The 22,008-nt window shown below is 43.0% G+C and overlaps 1 protein-coding gene across 2 annotated transcripts in view; it reads left to right on the top strand.

Annotated features, from left to right (window-relative positions):
• The window catches only part of nod1 (nucleotide-binding oligomerization domain containing 1), an 83,778-nt gene extending 63,207 nt beyond the window's left edge, over nucleotides 1-20,571 (top strand). For both annotated transcript variants that reach the window (XM_055651124.1, XM_055651131.1), the window contains exons 8-12: nucleotides 3,299-3,382; nucleotides 9,684-9,767; nucleotides 13,045-13,128; nucleotides 15,280-15,363; nucleotides 20,184-20,571. In XM_055651124.1, coding sequence (XP_055507099.1) covers nucleotides 3,299-3,382; nucleotides 9,684-9,767; nucleotides 13,045-13,128; nucleotides 15,280-15,363; nucleotides 20,184-20,253 — 406 coding nt within the window. In that variant the 3' untranslated portion in view covers nucleotides 20,254-20,571. The remainder of the gene's footprint in view (nucleotides 1-3,298; nucleotides 3,383-9,683; nucleotides 9,768-13,044; nucleotides 13,129-15,279; nucleotides 15,364-20,183) is intronic.
• The last annotated feature ends 1,437 nt before the right edge of the window (nucleotides 20,572-22,008 follow it).

Here is a 22,008-nt window from a genome sequence, read left to right as displayed (position 1 = left end):
ACTGAGTTGGATGATCAGCCATGATCATATTGAATGGCGGTGCAGGCTCGAAGGGCCGAATGGCCTACTCCTGCACCTATTTTCTATGTTTCTATTAGCAGGCCAGAGTCTTTTAATTATACAAATGTAGCTCAATTAACTATCTTCACACCATCCATTTACGAAAACAAAAATTGTGGAAGTAATTCCTGCTTATTTTCCATTATTCAATGTGGTTTATTGTACCAGCTTGCAACTTGTGACTGACTTTAACTTTTCCCCATTAAACCACCACTCTCTGTGTAGTACCAAGTTGTGAGCATGTATTCTCACTATGTTATTAAATTCAAGTTATGAAGTCAATTTTATACTTGATAAATCTTTCAATAATTGGGATGGGAATTCTTGTACTTGCCCATTATCAGAAATCCCTGAGGTTGATATAGAAAAGCTTATGGATAAAGAACTCGCCATCGGTCCCAAACCCAGTGTAATTTATTGAAACAGGGAAAACTCGCATTTATTTAGAGCCTTTCCGAGATTATCCAACATGCTTTCAAATGCAAAAAAAATGCAATTGAAGTATAGTCTCTGAGAAAACATTACAGCAATTGTGTGTGTTGCAAGATGCCAGAAATCCTAATGAAATGAATTTAATTTTGCAGTTTTTGACCGTTATATTGGGTTGTGCAGTGGGATTTTTCACTCCCTTCTGGAGAGAATGCCCAGCTCCCTCATTATTGGAGCAATCATTTATTGCGTGCTCAAATCTATAAATAGGTGTGTTGCCTTAAAACCACCCAAATTGGATGGGTGAGTGAATCATATGAGCTATAAGACATGGCACTAAAGACATAGAAGCAGTATTAGGCCCTTCAGCCCATCGCCTGCTTTGCCATTCGATCACGGCTGATCTATTTTCCCCACTCAACCCCATTCTCCTGCCTTCTCCCTGGAACCTTTGATGCACTTTCTAATCAAGAACCTATCAATCTCCACTTTAAAAATACCCAATGATTTGGTCTCCACAGCCACCTGTGACAATGAATTCCACAGATTAGTCACCCACTGGCAAAATAAATCCTCCATTTCCATTCTAAGGCACGTCCTTTCATTTAAGGCTAAGCCCTCTGGTCACTACAGGAAGCATCCTCTTCACATCCACTCTACAGAGGCCTTTTCATTATTCAGTAGGTTTCATTGAGCAACCTTCACATGTCCATTGATAATTTTGACAGCTGTCGTGAATCTTTCTTTTCTGAGCTTCTTGTCACTGGAAACACTCTTCCCTGTTTATTCCAGCAGAACATTTTGTAAATTTGAATATTAACCTGCTTAAGCATCTGTTCCATGGAAAACAAGGTCTTCACATAACATCTGTATCTCACCCCTAGCACCATTGCAGCAACTCACCTCTGCATCCTTAAGGGCCTGTCCCACGAGCATGTGACATGCATGCGGCAAGCGCGACCAAACCGGAAGCGGGGGCCGCGCGGAGGTCGAGTGAGTGACGTGAAGTTTGAGCGAAGCCCGCGGGAAGTTTGTGCGTGACGTACGGTGTCAAGACGCTGTGTCTAGCGTCAAGACGCTGCGTATGCCCATCGAGGCGGTACGTACAGCGTCGAGGCGGCTGCGGGCCGGCAGGCCGTTGCTGTGCGGAATTTTTGAACACGGTCAGTTTTTCGGAACCAGCTCCGCACAAATCCATACGGCTCCGGCGATCGAAGTGGGACCGGCCCCGTGAGGCCGTACGGCTCAAGCGACCACGTTAGGTCGCGCTTGCCGCATGCAAGCGCATGCTCGTGGGACAGGCCCTTAACCAGATGTGGTGGGTGATTTGGACAGAATTTTCCATCTGAAGCCCAAGCAGCAATTTGCAATGAAATACAATCCTCTAGCATTATAAAGCCAGCTTAAGAAGTTGTACATGTAGATAAAGCACCATTGTGGCCACAGTCTCTGGCTTCATTCTTGTTGCTTGTACTCACGATGATGTTTTGATTCTGTGTTCCCAGTCGAACAAGCCATAAAGTAGAAGCCAGATACTTGAGGAAAAGTGCTGGAGTAACTCAGCAGGTCAGGTAACACTCTGAGGAAGGGTCCCGGTCTGAAACATCACCTTTCCACATTCTCAAGATGTTGCCTGACCTGCAGCAATTGTCAATTGAAATGAACAAGCAAGCACTTCTCTTGATAAGACGGCATTCACATTTTATGTCCTATCAATAGAAGTGATTACTTGTCAATTTTGATGGCCACCAACAGTTAGAGTAGCAACTGTTTTCGTTAAGAGACAATGAGGTGACATGGAAATAGTATCGCCCTCCCCTTCCCAAACACACAGGTTATCTTATGTTTGTGAATTTCCAGAGTAATCTTTAATTCGTTCTCTGGATCCTAATATCTCATTTGTGTTATAGAAATACCTGTTATGACAGAACTACCTGCATGTCACGAGAAATATTTGAAACCTGCTTGGAATGATATGCTAAAAGTATACTATTAGAATAGAATAGAATAGAATAGAATAGGATATGTTTATTGTCATTGCACAAAACTGAGCAACAAAATTCCATTTGCTTCTCCTCCGTTAAAAGAAATACAACACGACACTAATGCACATATTTACAGTTAATAGTAGAATGTAAATACATTTTTAAAAGAGATTAAAAGAATTTAGCGGTATTCCTCGAAGTTGCTTCTTGCTTCCCAGTGTTCACTATTGGAGTTAAGCTCTTTTATCGCACAATGGTAGAAAGTATTTTTTAGTCTACCAGTGCGAGCCTGCAGAGACCTGAATCGCCTCCCGGAGGGTAGCAGAGTAAAAAGGTGGTTGGCAGGGTAGGATGTGTCCTTCTTGATATTTATGGCCCTGCGCAAGCAATCGGGCCTTTTATATGTCATCCAAGGAGGGCAGGTTAGCGTTTGTAATGCGCTGTTTTTGAATTTCCCTGCAGCGCCCTCCTCTCACCACAGTACAGCTGGCACACCAGGATCCATAGGAGAGGATACTTCCAGGCGCATCGATAGAAGGACAGCAGCAGCGGCTGTGAACGTTAGCTCTCCGTAGAGACCTTAGGAAATACAGCCGCTGATGAAACCTCTTCACGAGAGTGACGGTGTTCATATGCCATTTGAGGTCCTGGGAGATGTTTATTCCCAGGAACTTAAAGTCGTTGACTCTCTCCACCATGTCTCCTTTGATGTTCCTTTGGTGTCTCCTATTGTTTAGAAATGAAATGGTTACTTTCTTTGCACACTTTGTTTCCCTGTGTTGGTTTGAACCTGCAATGATTTTCATTCATTAATTCAATTACAGAATGTGGGGGAACCAGATTGGAGATGTGGGTGCTGTTGCTTTTGCTGATGCGTTAAGGAATCACCCTTCAATACAGGAAATCAGGTAATTACAATCCTTGTGACGTCTTTGTGACTTAAACCGGTCACCAGGGCTCGTCCGGTCCTTGAAAGTCCTGGAATTTGAAACTGTCTTGAAGGTTTCAAGGATTTATCAAAGGTCCTTGAAAGTCCTTGAAAGTTTGCCTTTTATGATGAAAGTATTAATTCATGCAGTAATGTGGTTGTTTTTTTCATCGTTTATAATGCGTGTGTTCATTAAATGTCGGGAAACATTGTTAGATATGTTTGCTAACAACATTCCCTATAGTTGGGGAACTAACTAGTTCCCAGTTAGACCCAGCAGAGTCAGACCACATGCTGTCTGCATGGTGGAGGTTGTGGTGAACGGAACTCTGGTGAAGCGATGACTCTGGCCCGCTGGTGGCCGGTGGAGAGGCGAGGATTTTAAGTTCCTTTTTGAGTTCATTACATTTATAACATTGACATTTCTTTATTTTTTCCTACGGCCCGCAATAATGTGCCAAATACATAGTGTGACCCTCATGCTGAAATGTTTGGAGGTTCCTGTTGTAAGGTATAATTTCAAAAAAATGTCAGTATAAATTAAGGGTAAACAAGCAGGGAAATTGTGTCAATTAAAGGTACGATTATGACAAAATTATCAAAAATGTCCAGTGTAAAGGATATTTCTCTATAATTAGAGTAAATAAGCAAGAAACAGGTATCATATTGCAAGGAGGTGTAGGTTTAAGATAAAATAGTTTCAATATGACAATAAGTGTAAACAAACATGGAGTTGTTGTCATTTTATGATCATCACAAATTTTCTGTGTAACTTAAGAAGGGACAAGCAAGTAAAATGTGTTATTTTGAGGTACAATAACAAAAATTACAATATCAATTAAGGGTAAGCAGGCAAGAAAACAAAGTGTCATTTCAATGTAGAATTATCAACAACTAAAAAAACTGCATAAAGGGGGCACAGCCCCTTGGAACCCTAACAGGGGGTAATGCCCATTGGACCATCATCTCTCTAACTCTTTTTTCAGTCATGCCTGATGACTACAGAGGTCAGTGCGACAGACCTGTAGTCGTTAAGACCAGTAATCCTTGTCTTTTTGGGTACAGGGCCAATAGTGTTTGTCTTATACAAATAGTGTTAATGTTTGTCTATTGCTTTACAATTGTTTACTTATGTTTGGTTACTTCATATATGAAGTTTGTATGTGTATAATAGTTGTATGTATATATATGTCTGTAGGTATTATGGGAAATTGCCTGGGGTAGTATTATTATTATTAATTAATTGATTTTTAAATATGGTAGAAGTGTTGGGGAAAAGGGGTGAGATTTAATAAGTTATTCTTCTTCTCACTCCTTTTCGAGCTTGTACAGACACAGAGTTGGACATTGGAAATTTGCTTTTTGTTCTTTTCATTGCTTGTAAATATTGATTGTAATGTCCAATTGTTTGATAATTTCGATTTTGTTACTATTAATGTCTTTAATGTCTTTACTTGTTCGGAATAAATAAAATAAATAAATAAATAAATAATAGTGGAGACTTTAGAAACATAGAAAATAGGTGCAGGAGGAGGCCATTCGGCCCTTCGAGCCAGCACCGCCATTCATTGTGATCATGGCTAATCATCGCTTATCAATAACCCGTGCCTGCCTTCTCCCCATATCCCTTGACTCCACTATCCCCTAGAGCTCTACCTAACTCTCTCTTTAATCCATCCAGTGACTTGGCCTCCACTGCCCTCTGTGGCAGGGAATTCCACAAATTCACAACTCTCTGGGTGAAAAAGTTTTTTTCTCGCCTCAGTCTTAAATGACCTCCCCTTTATTCTAAGAAGCAGGCAGGGGAAGTACAGGTTTTCAGGGACAGATTGAACAACCAAGAGATGAGAAAATGGACCATCAGTGGTCCGAATATAGAGAAGTTAACCATCCGATGTGTAATTATTATGCAGTTTAGTGTCGTTCTGTGCTACATGGACTAATGGATTGACTGATCACCTTCTCAGATTTCCCTGAAGATCAGCGTCTGTACATCAGAGCACACAAGTAACACAACAGAAAACAAGGTCTTAACACCAAATTCCAATGGGCATTTGGCAATAATTCGAGCTACATCAATGGTTCATAACTTTGAAGGAACTTTGAGTTGAAAGTTGTTTTTTCTGCTGTGTTCTTTGTATCAGAAGTGTGCAATACATGATTTTCAATCAAATCTGAGATGGTGACCAGCCAACCTTCTTACTTACTTTTATTTGGTACAGAATTAAATCATCCAAGACCAAGCAATATACAAGTCGCCGATAAACCATCAATGTTTGCTGGATTTTGGTCCTTGAAAATAGGATTGTTGGACCTTGAAAGTCCTTGAAAAGTCATTGCATTTATAGCTGTAACAAGTGTACGAACCCTGGGTTACATAGATTGCAATCCAATACCTTATTGTAAAGATGATCAGATGTCACTGAGTCACCCGTTCCATCCAGGTTTATTGCTCAAAAATGTGTGCTGAGAATGCAAAATTTATTTTGGGCTCAGTGTGAACTTGAGAGGTGATGAAACAGCACATCGCTAGTCGTCCTTGGAAGCTTGAGCATCATTTAGTTGAGAAAAGGTCTCCCCTGCTTTTTCTAAGGTACACTTGCCACTAATGGAACCAAGTATGTCGAATACTGTGAGTCACAAGGCATGAATACAAGTTCAAGCTCAAGTTCATGTGTATTGTCACATGCACTAATTAAGGAACAGTGGAATTTGATTTACCATGTGACCGTGCAAACAAAATAGCACAATACACAATAAAGAACAACATGAACATCCACCACAGGGGAATCAACATTCTTCACTGTGGTGGGAGGCAATAACTTTGTCAGTCCTCCTCTTTTGTTCATCCGTGGTCAGGGCCATGAACTCTCCGCAGTCGCCGCCACAGATGGCCCGATGTACAGGCCCTCGTGTCGGGATGCTCGAACTCCGACGTCGGGTCGGACGGACACTCCGCGGCTTGGAGGTTCCGAATCGGCCACTCCCTACCGGAGACCGGGGCTTCACGATGTTATAGGCCGCAGGCCGGCGGTCGGAGCTCTTAAAGTCCACACTGCGCCCACGAGGCTTTCTCTATGGGCCTGAGCGCAGTGCGTGGTGATACGGAGTCCAAGGCCCTTTCTCCCCATTGGCGTGAGTGTAAATGATCCAATGAAGCTATTTTAAGAACTCTCCCTGTTATTTTGACCAATGTTTACTCAATCCTCACCTTAAAACAAATGATTTGCCTATAATCTTATTTCTGTTAAGAGGCATTGTGGTAAATTCATGAGAGGAATAGATCGGGTAGACTGGATAAACTTGGTTTATACTCTTTAGAATTTAGGAGATTGCGAGGGGATCTTATAGAAACTTACAAAATTCTTAAGGGGTTGGACAGGCTAGATGCAGGAAGATTGTTCCCGATGTTGGGGAAGTCCAGGACAAGGGGTCACAGCTTAAGGATAAGGGGGAAATCCTTTAAAACCGAGATGAGAAGAACTTTTTTCACACAGAGAGTGGTGAATCTCTGGAACTCTCTGCCACAGAGGGTAGTTGAGGCCAGTTCATTGGCTATATTTAAGAGGGAGTTAGATGTGGCCCTTGTGGCTAAAGGGATCAGGGGGTATGGAGAGAAGGCAGGTACGGGATACTGAGTTGGATGATCAGCCATGATCATATTGAATGGCGGTGCAGGCTCGAAGGGCCAAATGGCCTACTCCTGCACCTAATTTCTATGTTTCTATGCACAGTATCTCTTGCCCACTGTAGGTGAATCGAGGACCAGAGGACATAGGATTAAGGTGAAGGGGAAAAGATTTAATAGGAATCTGAGGTGTAACTTTTTCACACATAGGGTGGTGGGTGTATGGAACAAACTGCCAGAGGAGGGAGTTGAGGCTGGGACTATCCCAACGTTTCAGAAGAAGTTAGACAGGTACAGGGATAGGACAGTCATGGTTGGCCAGCGGTAGAGTTGCTGCCTTACAGCGAATGCAGCGCTGGAGGCCCGGGTTCGATCCCGATTATGGGTGCTGTCTGTACGGAGTTTGTACGTTCACCCCATGGGTTTCTTCCGAGATCTTCGGTTTCCTCCCACATTCCAAAGGCTTGGTAAATGTAAACATTGTCCCTGGTAGGATAGTGTGAATGTGCGGGGATCGCTGGACGGCGTGGACCCGGTGAGCCGAAGGGCCTGTTTCCGTGCTGTATCTATAAAGTAAACTAAACTTAAAAGACAGGTTTGGAAGGACATGTATGTGCCAAATGCGGGCAGGTGGGAATAGCAGCTTTTTCCCCCCTCAAGAGATAGATTTTAAGAAGCATTCTGTCAGTAGGGAGAGTAGAGGAAAGAAGAAAGAGTCTGAAAAGACTGGACTCTTTCCCCCCCCCCCCTCCAATCACCACTTAGCACCCAATTACAGCCTGATCGCAGAAGACGGAGGCCTCGTCCACTACCCACACCCTCCGTGCTGCACAACATCACTTCTCCATCATCAACAATAAAAATAGAGGAGGTGGAGAGGATGTTCAGAAGACCGGCCGGGTATCTCCAGGATTGGACAATGTTTCCCCCTCTACCCTCAAGCTCTGTGCCGAACAACTGACACCTGTCTACTCAGACAATTTCAACCAGTCCCTGCAAACCTGTACAGCCCCTGCCTGCTTCAAAATCTCCACTATTGTCCCTGTATCCAAAAGGGCAAGGATTACTGGTCTTAACGACTACAGGCCTAACCTCTGCTGCCATGAAGACCCTTGAAAGCCTTGTGCTGGACAAGCTGAAAAATCTCACAAACTCCCTGCTGGACCCTCTGCAGTTTGCATATCGGGCCAATAGATCTGTGGATGACGCAGTCAACCTGGGCCTTCACTTCATCCTCCAGCACCTAGACCGCCAGGGGACCTATGTGTGGATTTTGTTTGTTGATTTTAGCTCTGCATTCAACACCATTGTGCCAGAGCTACTACACTACAAACCTTCCAAGTTGACTGTGCCTGAACCCCTCTGTCAGTGGATCACCAACTTCCTGACAGACAGGAAGCAGCATGTGTGGCTGGGAAAGCACATCTCGGACCCGCAAACCCTCAGCATAGGAGCACCTCAAGGCTGCGTACTCTCCCCTCTCCTCTACTCTCTCTACACCAACACCTGCACCTCCACAGACTCCTCTGTCAAGCTTCTCAAGTTTGTGGATGACACAACCCTGATTGGACTGATCCAGGATGGGGAGGAATCTGCCTACAGACAGGAAGTGACACAGCTGGCGTCCTGGTGCCATCGCAGCAACCTGAAGCTCAATGCACTTAAGACAGTGGAATTGATTGTAGACTTTAGGAAAGCTCCCCCCCCCCTCACCCCACTCACCATCAACAACACCACAGTCACATCTCTGGAGTCTTTTAAGTTCCTGGGAACCATCATCTCCAAGGACCTTAAATGGGGGGCTACCATCGACTCCACAGTCAAAAAGGCACAACAGATGATGTACTTCCTGCGGCAGCTGAGGAAGCACAATCTGCCACAGGCAATGATGGTCCAATTCTACACGGCCATCGTAGAGTCTGTTCTCACCTTTTCCATCATGGTCTGGTTTGGCTCAGCCACCAAGCACGACACCTGGAGGCTGCAGCGAATCATCCGATCAGCAGGGAAGCTTATTGGCTGCAACCTTCCCTCCATTGATGAACTGTACACTGCAAGGACCAGGAAGCGAGCGGGTAAGATCATCTCTGACCCCTCTCACCCTGGCCACAAACTCTTTGAATCACTTCCCTCTGAAAAGCGACTCCGGACTGTCAAAGCTGCCACAGCCAGACATAAAAACTGCTTTTTTTCCGCGAGTGGTATCTCTACTCAAAACCAAAAATCTGTAGCCTCCCTTTGCTCTGGTATTTTATTTAATTAACTTGTTTAATCAATAATGTTTTATTATTAATATTTAATGTTTTATGTGTCATTCCTATCTGTCACTATATGTCATGTTGTCATTTGCAAGCGGAGCACCAAGGCAAATTCCTTGTATGTGAATACTTGGCCAATAAACTTATTAATTCATTCATTCATCCATTCATTCTTTCATTCATTCATTTAGGAAGAGAATCGTGGCCCAAAGTACTTGTTCTTGTGCTATTTTTGTCTAGGATCTCATTCCAGAGCTTCTGTTCTAAGCAGCTGAAGGCAAGGTTTGGAAGTCTATGATGAGGCAAATTGGACTGTTTCTTCATTACTCCATGCAAGTTAAGATTCTCAAGCTGTCACATTCTTTACTAACAATGTCTATTGTCCTTTTATCTAGTTTGGCAGCCAATGGCATTTCCACAGTGGGTGGCAAAAGCTTGGCAGAAGCGCTGAAAGACAACAGTTCTCTGGAGATATTTTGGTAAGAATGCTCTTTGCATCAGAACATTCGGGTTCATCTGGTGAAGAGCAACATTCAGAGTCCTAGAGTCATACCCAATGGAACAGGCCCTTTAGCCCAACTCAATCATGCCTACCAATATGCCCCATCAAAGCTAGTCCAATTTGACCGTGCTTAGCCCATATACCTCTAAACCCATATACCTCAACTATCTCTTCTGGTAGCTTGTTCCATATGCCCACACCCTCACTGCGGAAAAAGTGTTTCCTCGTCTCCATTCTAAATAGCTTACTCCTTATTCTTAAACTGTGGTCCCTGGTTCTGGACTCCTCCAACATAGGGAACATGTTTCTCTAGCGTGTTTCTAGTGTGTCCAAACCCTTAACAATCTTACATGTTTCAATGAGATGTCTGTAAGACAGTGTCTTTGTTTGTATGGCTGTGGAAACAACATTTCGTTTGAGTCTCACTGGGGCTCAAATGATAATAAATTTGTATTGTATTGTTGTCATTTGCAAGCGGAGCACCAAGGCAAATTCCTTGTATGTGAATACTTGGCCAATAAACTTATTAATTCATTCATTCATCCATTCATTCTTTCATTCGGCCTCCTTTAGGTAATAGAATCCTGGCCCAAAGTTTAACTAATGTGCTATTTTTGTCTAATCCATTCCAAGCTTCTGTTCTAAATCTTCTCTGCAAAAGGAGGAAGTCTATGACTGAGGCGTTATTATCTTTCTTCGTTACTCCAGAAAAGTTAAGATTCTCAAGCTGTCACATGTTTGCTATGTCCTAACGATTGTATATTGTCCTTTAATTTTATTTTGGCAGCCAATGGCATTTCCACAGTGGGTGGTAAAAGCTTGGCAGAAGCGCTGAAAGACAACAGTTCTCTGGAGATATTTTGGTAAGAATGCTCTTTGCATCAGAACATTCGGGTTCATCTGGTGAAGAGCAACATTCAGAGTCCTAGAGTCATACCCAATGGAACAGGCCTTTTAGCCCAACTCAATCATGCCTACCAATATGCCCCATCAAAGCTAGTCCATTTGACCGTGCTTAGCCCATATACCTCTAAACCCATATACCTCAACTATCTCCTCTGGTAGCTTGTTCCATATGCCCACACCCTCACTGCGGAAAAAGTGTTTCCTCGTCTCCGATTCTAAATAGCTTACTCCTTATTCTTAAACTGTGGTCCCTGGTTCTGGACTCCCCCAACATCGGGAACATGTTTCTCTAGCGTGTTTCTAGCGTGTCCAAACCCTTAACAATCTTACACGTTTCAATGAGACCACCGCTCATCCTTCTAAACTCCTGAGTGTACAAGCCCAGCTGCTCCATTCTCCCAGCATATGACAGTCCCGCCATCCCGGGAATTAACCTTGTAACCTGCACTCCCTCAATAGCAAGAATGTCCTTCCTCAAATTAGGGGACCAAAACTGTACACAATACTCCAAGTGTGGTCTCACTAGGGCTCTGTACAACTGAAGAAGGAGAAGGAGAATAGACCTATATAAGACCATGCCTCGGCCTCCTGGGCTCCAAGTAATAAAATCCTAGCCTGCCCTTGAACTAATAGCGAGTCCCAGCAAATGATTTGAATACATAATTGTAAATCTTCCTGCAAAAGGGGGAAGATTGACTGAACGTTATTCTTCCATCGAGTGAGAAATGTTGATTGAGTGTGGTGACAGCCGCCGGAAAGAAGCTTGTTCCTCGGTTCTTTTGGTTCATATGGGTATGGAAAGACCAATAGCACTGTACCCCGGATTGGTAGGTGACAATAAACAGTGAACTTGAGCTATTTCAAGCACAGGGTCCTTGGCGAGACTGACACCTGTCCTCCGCGTACAACGCTTGCATTGGACAGACTCAACGAAGGGGATTCGAGGAACCGGTGATGCAGAGGCAATTTTCACCACCCTCTGCAATGCCTTCCGGTCAGATGACAGAGCAGTTGCCATACCATACTGTGATGCGGTTTGTAAGGATGCTCTCGCCGGTAGAAACCAGAAGATTTTAGAAGATTGAGGGGGGATCTTATAGAAACTTACAAAATTCTTAAGAGGTTGGACAGGCTAGATGCAGGAAGATTGTTCCAGATGTTGGGGAAGTCCAGAAGAAGAGACGCGGATAAGGGGGTTAATGTTTATGGGGGTGTGCGTGCCGCCTCTGGAGTTCCTGAAGTCTACAATGAGCTCCTTGGTCTTCTTGGAGTTAAGGGCCAGGTTGTTGTCAGCGCAACCATGCTGCTAAGTGCTGGACCTCCTCCCTGTAGGCCAGCTCATCGTTGTTGCTGATGAGGCCAATCACCGTTGTATCATCTGCATACTTGATGATGGTGTTAGTACCATGTACAGGTGTGCATCATATTGAATGGCGGTGCAGGCTCGAAGGGCCGAATGGCCTACTCCTGCACCTATTTTCTATGTTTCTGTTTCTCTTTCACTTTTTCCTACAGCAAAATCCTTCCTATAGCAATTTCGATAATGCTTCAATGCAGTAGCACAATACTACTTTGGGCTTCTAAGCAGCACATTAATATAGATTTGTAATTGTGAAGCACATATTAACCTCCAGAATGCTCCAAAACACTTCAACGGCAGCCGAGTACTTTCATAAAGTGCATCCTCTAATATAAAGTGGGAAATGATGTAGCTAATTTACAGACAATAACAATGATGGATATAACCATATAACCATATAACAATTACAGCACGGAAACAGGCCATCTAGACCCTACAAGTCCGTGCCGAACCACTTTTTTTCCCCTTAGTCCCACCTGCCTGCACTCATACCATAACCTTCCATTCCCTTCTCATCCATATGCCTATCCAATTAATTTTTAAATGATACCAATGAACCTCCACCACTTCCACTGGAAGCTCATTCCACACCGCTACCATTCTCTGAGTAAAGAAGTTCCCCCTCATATTACCCCTAAACTTCTGTCCCTTAATTCTGAAGTCATGTCCTCTTGTTTGAATCTTCCCTATATATGGCTATGTATGACTGGATGATCAGATAAGAACGTGGACTAGGCCCATGCAGTCATGGGGAGAATGCGCAAAGTCTACACATAAGAGAACAAGTAGTAAGCATGGGAAGATATATAGAGAAATCATTGACAGTTCCCCCTGCTGGTTCTGGCTATCAGTTACTATATATATATATATATAGTTTTTCTTATTTTTTTTGTATAGTGTTTCTAGAATGTATCTTCCAACTCTCGTTTACTGTGCAAGAATAACAATCAACTTCGGAAACTTTTTGATCTTTACTTTTGTACATTAGGCTGACAGAAAATCGGTTGACCGATGAAGCAGCGTTCATGTTTGCCGAAGCAGTCAGGGTAAACAAAAAACTGCTTCACTTATGGTAAGTGTCAAGATGGATTACATGTGTTGTTGCTGTTTGGGAATCAGGGGTCATGGCTGGACTTTGCATCCATGGTAGAGCTGCCAACACACCTGGCTTCCGCTGGAGTTTACTTCACATGCCCTCCAGCTATTCATAATGTATGTGTATACTGTATAGGAGCAGAGTTAGGCCATTCGGCCCATCAAGTCTACTCTGCCATTCAATCATGTTTGGTCTATCTTTCCCTTTCCTGCCTTCTCCCCATAACCCCTGTCACCTGTACTAATCATGAATTTTCACACAGAGAGTGGTGAATCTCTGGAAATCTCTGCCACAAAGGGTAGTTGAGGCCACAGTTCATTGGCTATATTTAAGAGGGAGTTAGATGTGGCCCTTGTGGCTAAAGGGATCATGGGGTATGGAGAGAAGGCAGGTACAGGATACTGAGTTGGATGATCAGCCATGATCATATTGAATGACGGTGCAGGCTCGAAGGGCGAATGGCCTACTCCTGCACCTATTTTCTATGTACGAATCTTGATTGGGCCTTTCACTATTTGGTAAGTTTCACTTAGGTCTCCCCTCATCCTTCTATGCTCCAGTGAGTACAGGCCCAATGTCAAATGCTTATCATATGTTTACCCAATCATTCCTGGGATCATTCTCGTAAACCTCCAGTCAACCTTTTTGAAGTTTCCACAATTTTACATATAAAATTAAAAAATTGTAAATTACACATTCTTCCATATTCCTCATTGCTTGACTTTGGCAGATTATATTTTGATTCCATAGTCTCTGGGACTATCTGAGTTCAGGCAGCCATTGGTGAAGCTAGTGTTGGAACATTAATAAGTTTCCAGTGAGTTGCAGTATTGGGTAGGTTACCATATAACCATATAACCATATAACAATTACAGCACGGAAACAGGCCATCTCGACCCTTCTAGTCCGTGCCGAACACATAATCTCCCCAAGTCCCATATACCTGCACTCAGACCATAACCTTCCATTCCCTTCCCGTCCATATAACTATCCAATTTATTTTTAAATGATAAAAACGAACCTGCCTCCACCACCTTCACTGGAAGCTCATTCCACACAGCCACCACTCTCTGAGTAAAGAAGTTCCCCCTCATGTTACCCCTAAACTTCTGTCCATTAATTCTCAAGTCATGTCCCCTTGTTTGAATCTTCCCTACTCTCAGTGGGAAAAGCTTTTCCACGTCAACTCTGTCTATCCCTCTCATCATTTTAAAAACCTCTATCAAGTCCCCCCTTAACCTTCTGCGCTCCAAAGAATAAAGCCCTAACTTGTTCAACCTTTCTCTGTAACTTAGTTGCTGAAACCCAGGCAACATTCTAGTAAACAGTTAGCAACTAGTAAACAACGGTTACAGTGATAGAGAGGGGAGTGAGTGCATGGGTGTAAGTGAGCAATGCTTCGGAGCTTCTAAGATTCTAAGATGAATGTCAATGGACTTTCCTTGACCACAGATTCAGTGGCTAAGCCTTAGACTAATTTTCTACTAGACCCTACTAGATCAATGCCAGCTTCCAGAGCAATCCTACTCTCCCACTTACCTCCCCATGACCTATTCTCTCACATGCCTATTAGCACTCCTAACACCCACCTCCACTGGGGACAATTTACAGTGGCTAGTTAAACATAAAACCATAGAAAATAGGTGCAGGAGTAGGCCATTTGGTCATTCGAGTCAGCATCGTCATTCAATATGATCATGGCTGGTCATCTAAAATCAGTACCCCGTTCCTGCTTTCTCCCCATATCCCTTGATTCCATTAGCTCTAAGAGCTATATCTAACTCTCTCTTGAATCTCTCCATCTGCACATCTTCGGGACATGGGAGGAAATCAGGGGAGGAAATAAAACATAGGGATAGGCGGCGCGGCTCTGGCCACACGGCCTCTGCAGCCTGTCCGCGTTTTATTGGTTTTTGTCTGTGTTTTTAGGTAGTTTTTGTTCTGCTGTTGGGGTCTGTGTGTGGGGGGCCAGGGGTGGGGTGGGAGGAGGGGGAACACCTTTGAATGCACCTGCAAGACCAGACCTTTTCTCGTCGGGTCACGTTGTCGTGAGGCTGTCGATACCTAGCACTCAAACGTGAAGAAGCATAATTCATTGAGATAATAAAATATGTTGTATTTTTACAGGCTGATAAACAACAAAATCACAGCGGTAGGAGCAAACTATCTCCTGGAGGCACTCAATGAAAATACAATAATTCAAGAGATATGGTAAGCAAAATCTCACTGTCTGGAAACGTGTGGGTTTGTAGGTTAATTGGTCTCTGTCAATTGCACCCAGAGTGTAGGGAGATGGAAAGTGGGATGGCATGGCATTGGGATGGAAGGGTGATCAGAGGTCAGAGTGGACTCGGTGGGCCAAAAGGCCCATTTCCATGCTCTAAACTCAACTATCAAGCTGCACAATTACACCCACACCTGATTTTCACTTTAACCTTACAACCTATTTCTAATTCTAGCATAAATCTAATTCCCAGATTATCCATAATGTCATCCCTTTGAAGCTGTGATGACTGAGAATGAAGTGCCTGTTCCTGTGCAAAGCTATTTTAGAAGCATATTGTCAGAAACATATTTGAAAGCCAGCACATTCATTGACTGGTATCAAGCTTTAAAGCACATGACTAGATCCATAGTAGACATGCTTCACTGTGGTACTCATCATAAGCAATCTGCCTTGTAACACTAAAATAATCTTTTGGAAATAATAATCTGTGATAAACAGTTTTGCAACTGAAATCTCATAATATCTTACGTGAAACATTTGTTCGTCTGATGTAGAAGGAGCTGGGATCAAAACATTGATTCAGAGTATAGACGATTGAAAATGAGAGTTCTGGTTTGACCACCGGGTGGCGCCAGCATAGGCTGCCTCACCAACAGTCTGTCTGTCCCTTCCTTCATGTTGTTTGTTTGTATGCGTTAAATGTATGTTTTAATGGTCTTTAACTTGTTTTATGTGGGGGATGGGGGTTGGGGGACACTTTTTCTAATCTCTTACCTCGACGGAAATTCCGTATCATATCTCCGTCCGCACTGCGGCCTCACATTAAGGAGTGGGCGGACTTTGCTGGAGACCGAATTTGGGAGCTCCACCGCGGGTGCCTGAGGACTTACCATCGTGGAGCCCGCGATCCCGTTGCCAGGGATCGACCACTGGTCAGAGACCGACTCCAAGACGTGGGGGCTTCAACCGCTGGCTGAAGGAGCTTCGATCGCCCCGACTGCGGAAAGTTCGACTGCCCCGAACACAGGAGAATAACGAGGAAGAAGATTAGACTTTATAGCCTTCCATCACAGTGAGAAACGTGGGGAATCCACTGTGGTGGATGTTTATGTTAACTTTTAAGTAGTTGTGTGTCTTGGTGCTATCTTATAGTACGGCTGAATGATCATTAGAATTTCACTGTACCTTAGTTGGTACACGTGACAATAAACTGACATTGTCATATCTGTTTAGGATAAAGACTGGATAAATGGTGAGGTTATCCATTTTGGTGGCAAAAACGGGATGAGCAGACTATTATCTAAATGGTGGAACGATTGGGAAAGGGGGAGATGCAGCGAGACCTGGGTGTCATGGTACACCAGTCATTGAAGGTAGGCATGCAGGTGCAGCAGGCAGTAAAGAAAGCGAATGGTATGTTAGCTTTCATTGCAAAAGGATTTGAGTATAGGAGCAGGGAGTATGGGAGCAGGGAGGTTCTACTGCAGTTGTACAGGGTCTTGATGAGACCACACCTGGAGTATTGCGTACAGTTTTGGTCTCCAAATCTGAGGAAGGACATTATTGCCATAGAGGGAGTGCAGAGAAGGTTCACCAGACTGATTCCTGGGATGTCAGGACTGTCTTATGAAGAAAGACTGGATAGACTTGGTTTATACTCTCTAGAATTTAGGAGATTGAGAGGGGATCTTATAGAAACTTACAAAATTCTTAAGGGGTTGCACAGGCTAGATGCAGGAAGATTGTTCCCGATGTTGGGGAAGTCCAGGACAAGGGGTCACAACTTAAGGATAAGGGGGAAATCCTTTAAAACCGAGATGAGGAGAACGTTTTTCACACAGAGAGTGGTGAATCTCTGGAACTCTCTGCCACAGAGGGTAGTCGAGGCCAGTTCATTGGCTATATTTAAGAGGGAGTTAGATGTGGCCCTTGTCTGGAAGCTCATTCTACCTTCACTGGAAGCTCATTCCACACAGCCACCACTCTCTGAGTAAAGAAAGTTCCCCCTGGTGTTACCCCGGGAGTTCACGTCCCTTAATTCTCACTGTCACCTCACAGTTTGAAACGTGGGGAACTGACCATGGAAAAGCTTATGAAACGTTTAACTCTGTCTATCCCTGTCATCATTATAAAATGCTCTATCAAGCCCCATTTAAAATATGCGCTCCAAACAATAAAGCCCATAACTTGTTCAACCTTTCTCTGTAACTTAGTTGTCCTGAAATGGCTTACAAGAATTGATCCCAGGAAATCTCCTCTGTACCATCTCTGATTTTGTGCTGGCACTGGGCCTGTACCGCTGGAGTTAGGCAAGAATGAAATTGGACACCATACTCCATAATTGAAAGGCTCACCAATGGATGTGGAGAGGATTTTTCCAATAGTCCCAACTTCTATACTCAATGCTCTGATTTATAAAGGCCAGTGGACATGTTTCCAAATGAGGAGAAATCTCTTAAGTCCCTGTGGTGAATCTGAGGAATTCACTTTCACAAGAACTGGGGACAGCCGTCAGTGGATCCCTCTGTTCAGGCTACATTCTTTGCACACAAGACTGGGTTGATCAGAGGTTCCCATTTGAAGCCCAGGAGAATAATATTTTTTGGAAGACTAACAGCCTTTCAGCTGTGGAATGGCGGAGTTTGATAGGTCTAACAGGCTAAGTCTACTTGTAACACTTATGACCTTATGACATGAACTTTGCATTGCCTTGCATTGCATTGTCTTCCCATTGGAAACCCATAAAAATGGCTTTTTGGCGGACTAACCAGCCTTTCAGCTGTGGTAAAGATCAATTCTAACAGACTGTTAGTAAAATCATGTGCTTCCATTCATTCACATTCTTCTCTGTAGAAAAGGCATGAGGATATAACTGACTCAATTCCTCAATCCTCTCATCCATGTTGAAATTTGAGCATCCTTTAGTATGCGATGTTCCAATACTTACCTTCAGCGGCGCTGCAGTTCTGCCACTGGTCGTGTGCACGACTTTGGAGCCTTTGAGTGGGGGGGAGCAGGATTAAAATGCTGTTTTCTCTCGCCTGTCGGAGGTGAACTTCCTCGGGCTGCCAGCTGATGCAGAACAATCAACCGGACTTCCGCTCTCAGAAGTTTAAAAAAAAAATCGCTGGACAACTTAATCGCTGGAGTAAAATAAAAAGCTACTTCTAACGCCCTCAACGCCTACAACAGGACGGATCTCACGTAGGGGACAAAACATAATGAAAGTCTTTAATTAAAGTTGTTTCTATTACATATAAACTTGCTTCTTAGGATGACTCTAATCCAAATTTAATTGGCGAAAATGTGATTTTGGCCCCATACGAACCGGCAGTGTTTTTCCTGCCGATATGGGGTTCAAATTCACTGCAACCGCAACGTTCCAATCGATCGCGTTCCATGAAAACCCACTCGCAAGATGATTTAAATGCCCATTCATTTACGGGAATTAAACATTAAATTCCTTCCATTTGGCCTATAAATTCATGACAGTGAGATTTAAAAATCATGTAAAATTGTGAATTCTTGTGTGAATGTTATTTGGACACTTAGGCTATTTAAAAATGTTAACCTTTTCTTAAGAAATGGATAGATGTTTAGATGTAGTAATTCAATTTTATAATTAGCTACAGTTAGGTAACTGACTAATTATATAATTTCAGGTCATCCAAATAGATTGTTTCATATTTGTTTCAGAATGCTTCCATCTATAATAACTAAAAATTTCATTCAGTTCTCTTAATTTTTAAGAAAGTTATGGGCTTTTGACTGTCCTCGATCACAGCTTTTGAGTTAAGTCAATGGAAAAGCAATAGGGAACAAGATGCTAATTTCCGAGTATGACAAATGGCCATAACTTTTTAAATACTGAAGATATGAAAATGAATTAGGTGTCAAATTAAACTTCTCTTTATGCTTTATCTGATGGGATAAATTGCAGACTTGATTTGGTAAATTTTGTAACATTGCTACCTTTAGAACTTAATACAGAGAAGTGTGAGGTGCTGCATTTTGGAATGTCTAACAAGGGCAGGACCTACACAGTAAATGGTAAGCCTCTGGGGAGTGCTGTGGAGCAGAGGGATCTAGGAGTGCAGGTGCATGGTTCCTTGAAGGTCGAGACGCGGGAGCTTCGATCACCCCGACACGATTGCCCCGACGTGGGTGCTTTGATCGTCAGCTTCGATTACCCCTACGGATGGTTTGACTGCCCCGACTGCAGGAGAAAAATGAGGGAGGAAGATTAGACTTTATTGCCTTCCATCTTAGTGAGGAATGTGGGGAATCCGCTGTGGTGGATGTTTATTGTGGTGCGTGGGTCTCAAAAGGAGGCACGAAGTCCAGTGTTTGAGAAGCACCTTTATTGTATTCCTCCCGGTTGAAGGGAAGAGACGAAACCAGAGGAAGATGGCACCCAAACCCTGCCTTTTAAACCCTCCGGCTGAGGGCCGCCTCCGGACTGCACCACTCTGCCGAGGGATTCGGCAGTATAATGGCACGACCCTTAGGAGCCGCCACATTATGTTAATTTTTATGTAGTTGTGTGTCTTGTTGCTTTTTTAGTGTGACTTTATGGTAATTTGCATTTCACTGTACCTTAATTGGCACACGTGACAATGTAAGACCTTTGAAACCTTTTTGAAACCTTGGAATGACTCAGTTCCTCAATCCCTCATCTATGTTGAAATCTGAGCATGGTTTTAGTGAAATAAGCAGTGCAAATCTGTGTCCGTTTTATCAAGGAATGGTACTTAGTCCATATCTGGAGTAGGCTTTAACTTGTCCTAATTTCTTTCCTAAACAGCCTTAACGGCAATGCCATATCTGCTGAAGAAGCCAAAGCATTTGGAAATGAAAAACGGTTGATACTGTGAATGCCTTTTCACATGTACTGGATTAATGTTCTGGAGGTTTCAAGCGAAATGACACAGGAAAATCTTCAAGTCATTGGCAATTTTTTTAGGAACTTTTGAAGTTTGTGGATGCGTTCATAACTCTAAAGAGACAGTGTTTTCTACTTTTCCCAAGGCTTCATTGCAGAGGCATGAATAGACATATGAAGCTGCCAATGGGTATTCTTCATCAATCAGTGAATCATATGGTACGTGCATCTCTCATTTTACATGGAGGTTACGTGCTTGAAAAGCAAAATGTAATACAAAAATTCCCAAATTAAATATATATGTGACGATGCTGTCAGCAGCAAATTTGAGTGTGTTATTCCCAAAATACACTAGTGTAAATCAAACTCTGATATTAAAGGAACAAACGCATTATTTCAAAAACACATACATCAGACGGAAGTAAAACTCAAGGTGCCTGTATTCTGAAGCAGCACGGATTGGTATTTCCATTACTGAGATACATGCAAGCAACAAAACGTTTGTAATTATTTATGTTGGTTTATGATACGATATTATGGTGTTTTATGAAATAAATTTCAGGGAACGTATTTAAGTTTGCAGTTTTTTCCAATAACTGCACTTTATCTTGATCTCCCTTATTAATACAAGCCTTAAAAGATTAATTTACAAGAAAAGTGAGATCTGATCCAAAGCTTGGTTCAATTGAGAACACAACCCACTTGTCAGTTGATTCCACTTTCCAAATCATCCTTTCTTGCTTAGATATTTTGAAATTGTAGCAATTTTTTGGGCAATGGTTTTGCCAAGTATTCCAAGATTGTGTCTGTCTATGGCATTTCTAAAGGAACATACCAGCTTCCAGAGAAGATCAAATAATGGAGCGTTGGTGACTGGGAAGAGGAAATATCAGTATATTTTTCACTTTCACCACCAGCTTAGGCACTCACACCACACCCCACGTCTTGGAACTCACACTGCACGTCTAAGGCACTCAAATGAAAATAAAAATGATCTTGTTTTAATTTAAAACATTACCTGGCCTAAATGCAAATGACCCATACTTGCACAACACATAATCCAGCCCGCTATTGTTTGGAAGATATAATATAAAAGCTTGAGGCAATGATGTACTGTATGTTTCTTGTGAGATGTGCAGTCAAATTGATTACTATCTAAATGACGTCAAGTTCAGAAAAGGGGAAGTGCAACGGGATCTGGGGGTCCTTGTACATCAGTCTATGAAAGTAAGCATGCAGGTACAGCAGGCAGTGAAGAAAGCGAATGGCATGTTGGCCTTTTTAACAAGAGGAATCGAATATAGGAGCAAAGAGGTCCTTCTGCGGTTGTACAGAGCCCTAGTGAGACCACACCTGGAGTATTGTGTGCTGTTTGGCTCCCCTAATTTGAGGAAGGACATCCTTGCTATTGAGGGAGTGCAGCGTAGGTTTACAAGGTTAATTCCCGGGATGGCAGGACTGTCATATGCTGAGAGAATGGAGCAGCTGGGCTTGTACACTCTGGAGTTTAGAAGGATGAGAGGGCCAAATGGCCTACTCCTGCACCTATTGTCTATTCTTTTGTCTATTGTCAAACAATTTGCACCCAAGTGCTTTAACTAGACACTCTTCCAATTTTGCTCTCCTTTGGTAATGATCAGATAATCTCGTGAGTCCAGAAAGAAGGCATATAACATATAACAATTACAGCACGGAAACAGGCCATCACGACCCTTCTAGTCCGTGCTGAACACTTATTCTCCCCTTA

Source organism: Leucoraja erinacea, chromosome 2, assembly GCF_028641065.1.
Source record: "Leucoraja erinacea ecotype New England chromosome 2, Leri_hhj_1, whole genome shotgun sequence".
NCBI classification, from domain to species: domain Eukaryota; kingdom Metazoa; phylum Chordata; class Chondrichthyes; order Rajiformes; family Rajidae; genus Leucoraja; species Leucoraja erinaceus.
Note: the sequence above shows the minus strand (reverse complement) of the source record. Positions and strands in the feature narration are given on the sequence as shown.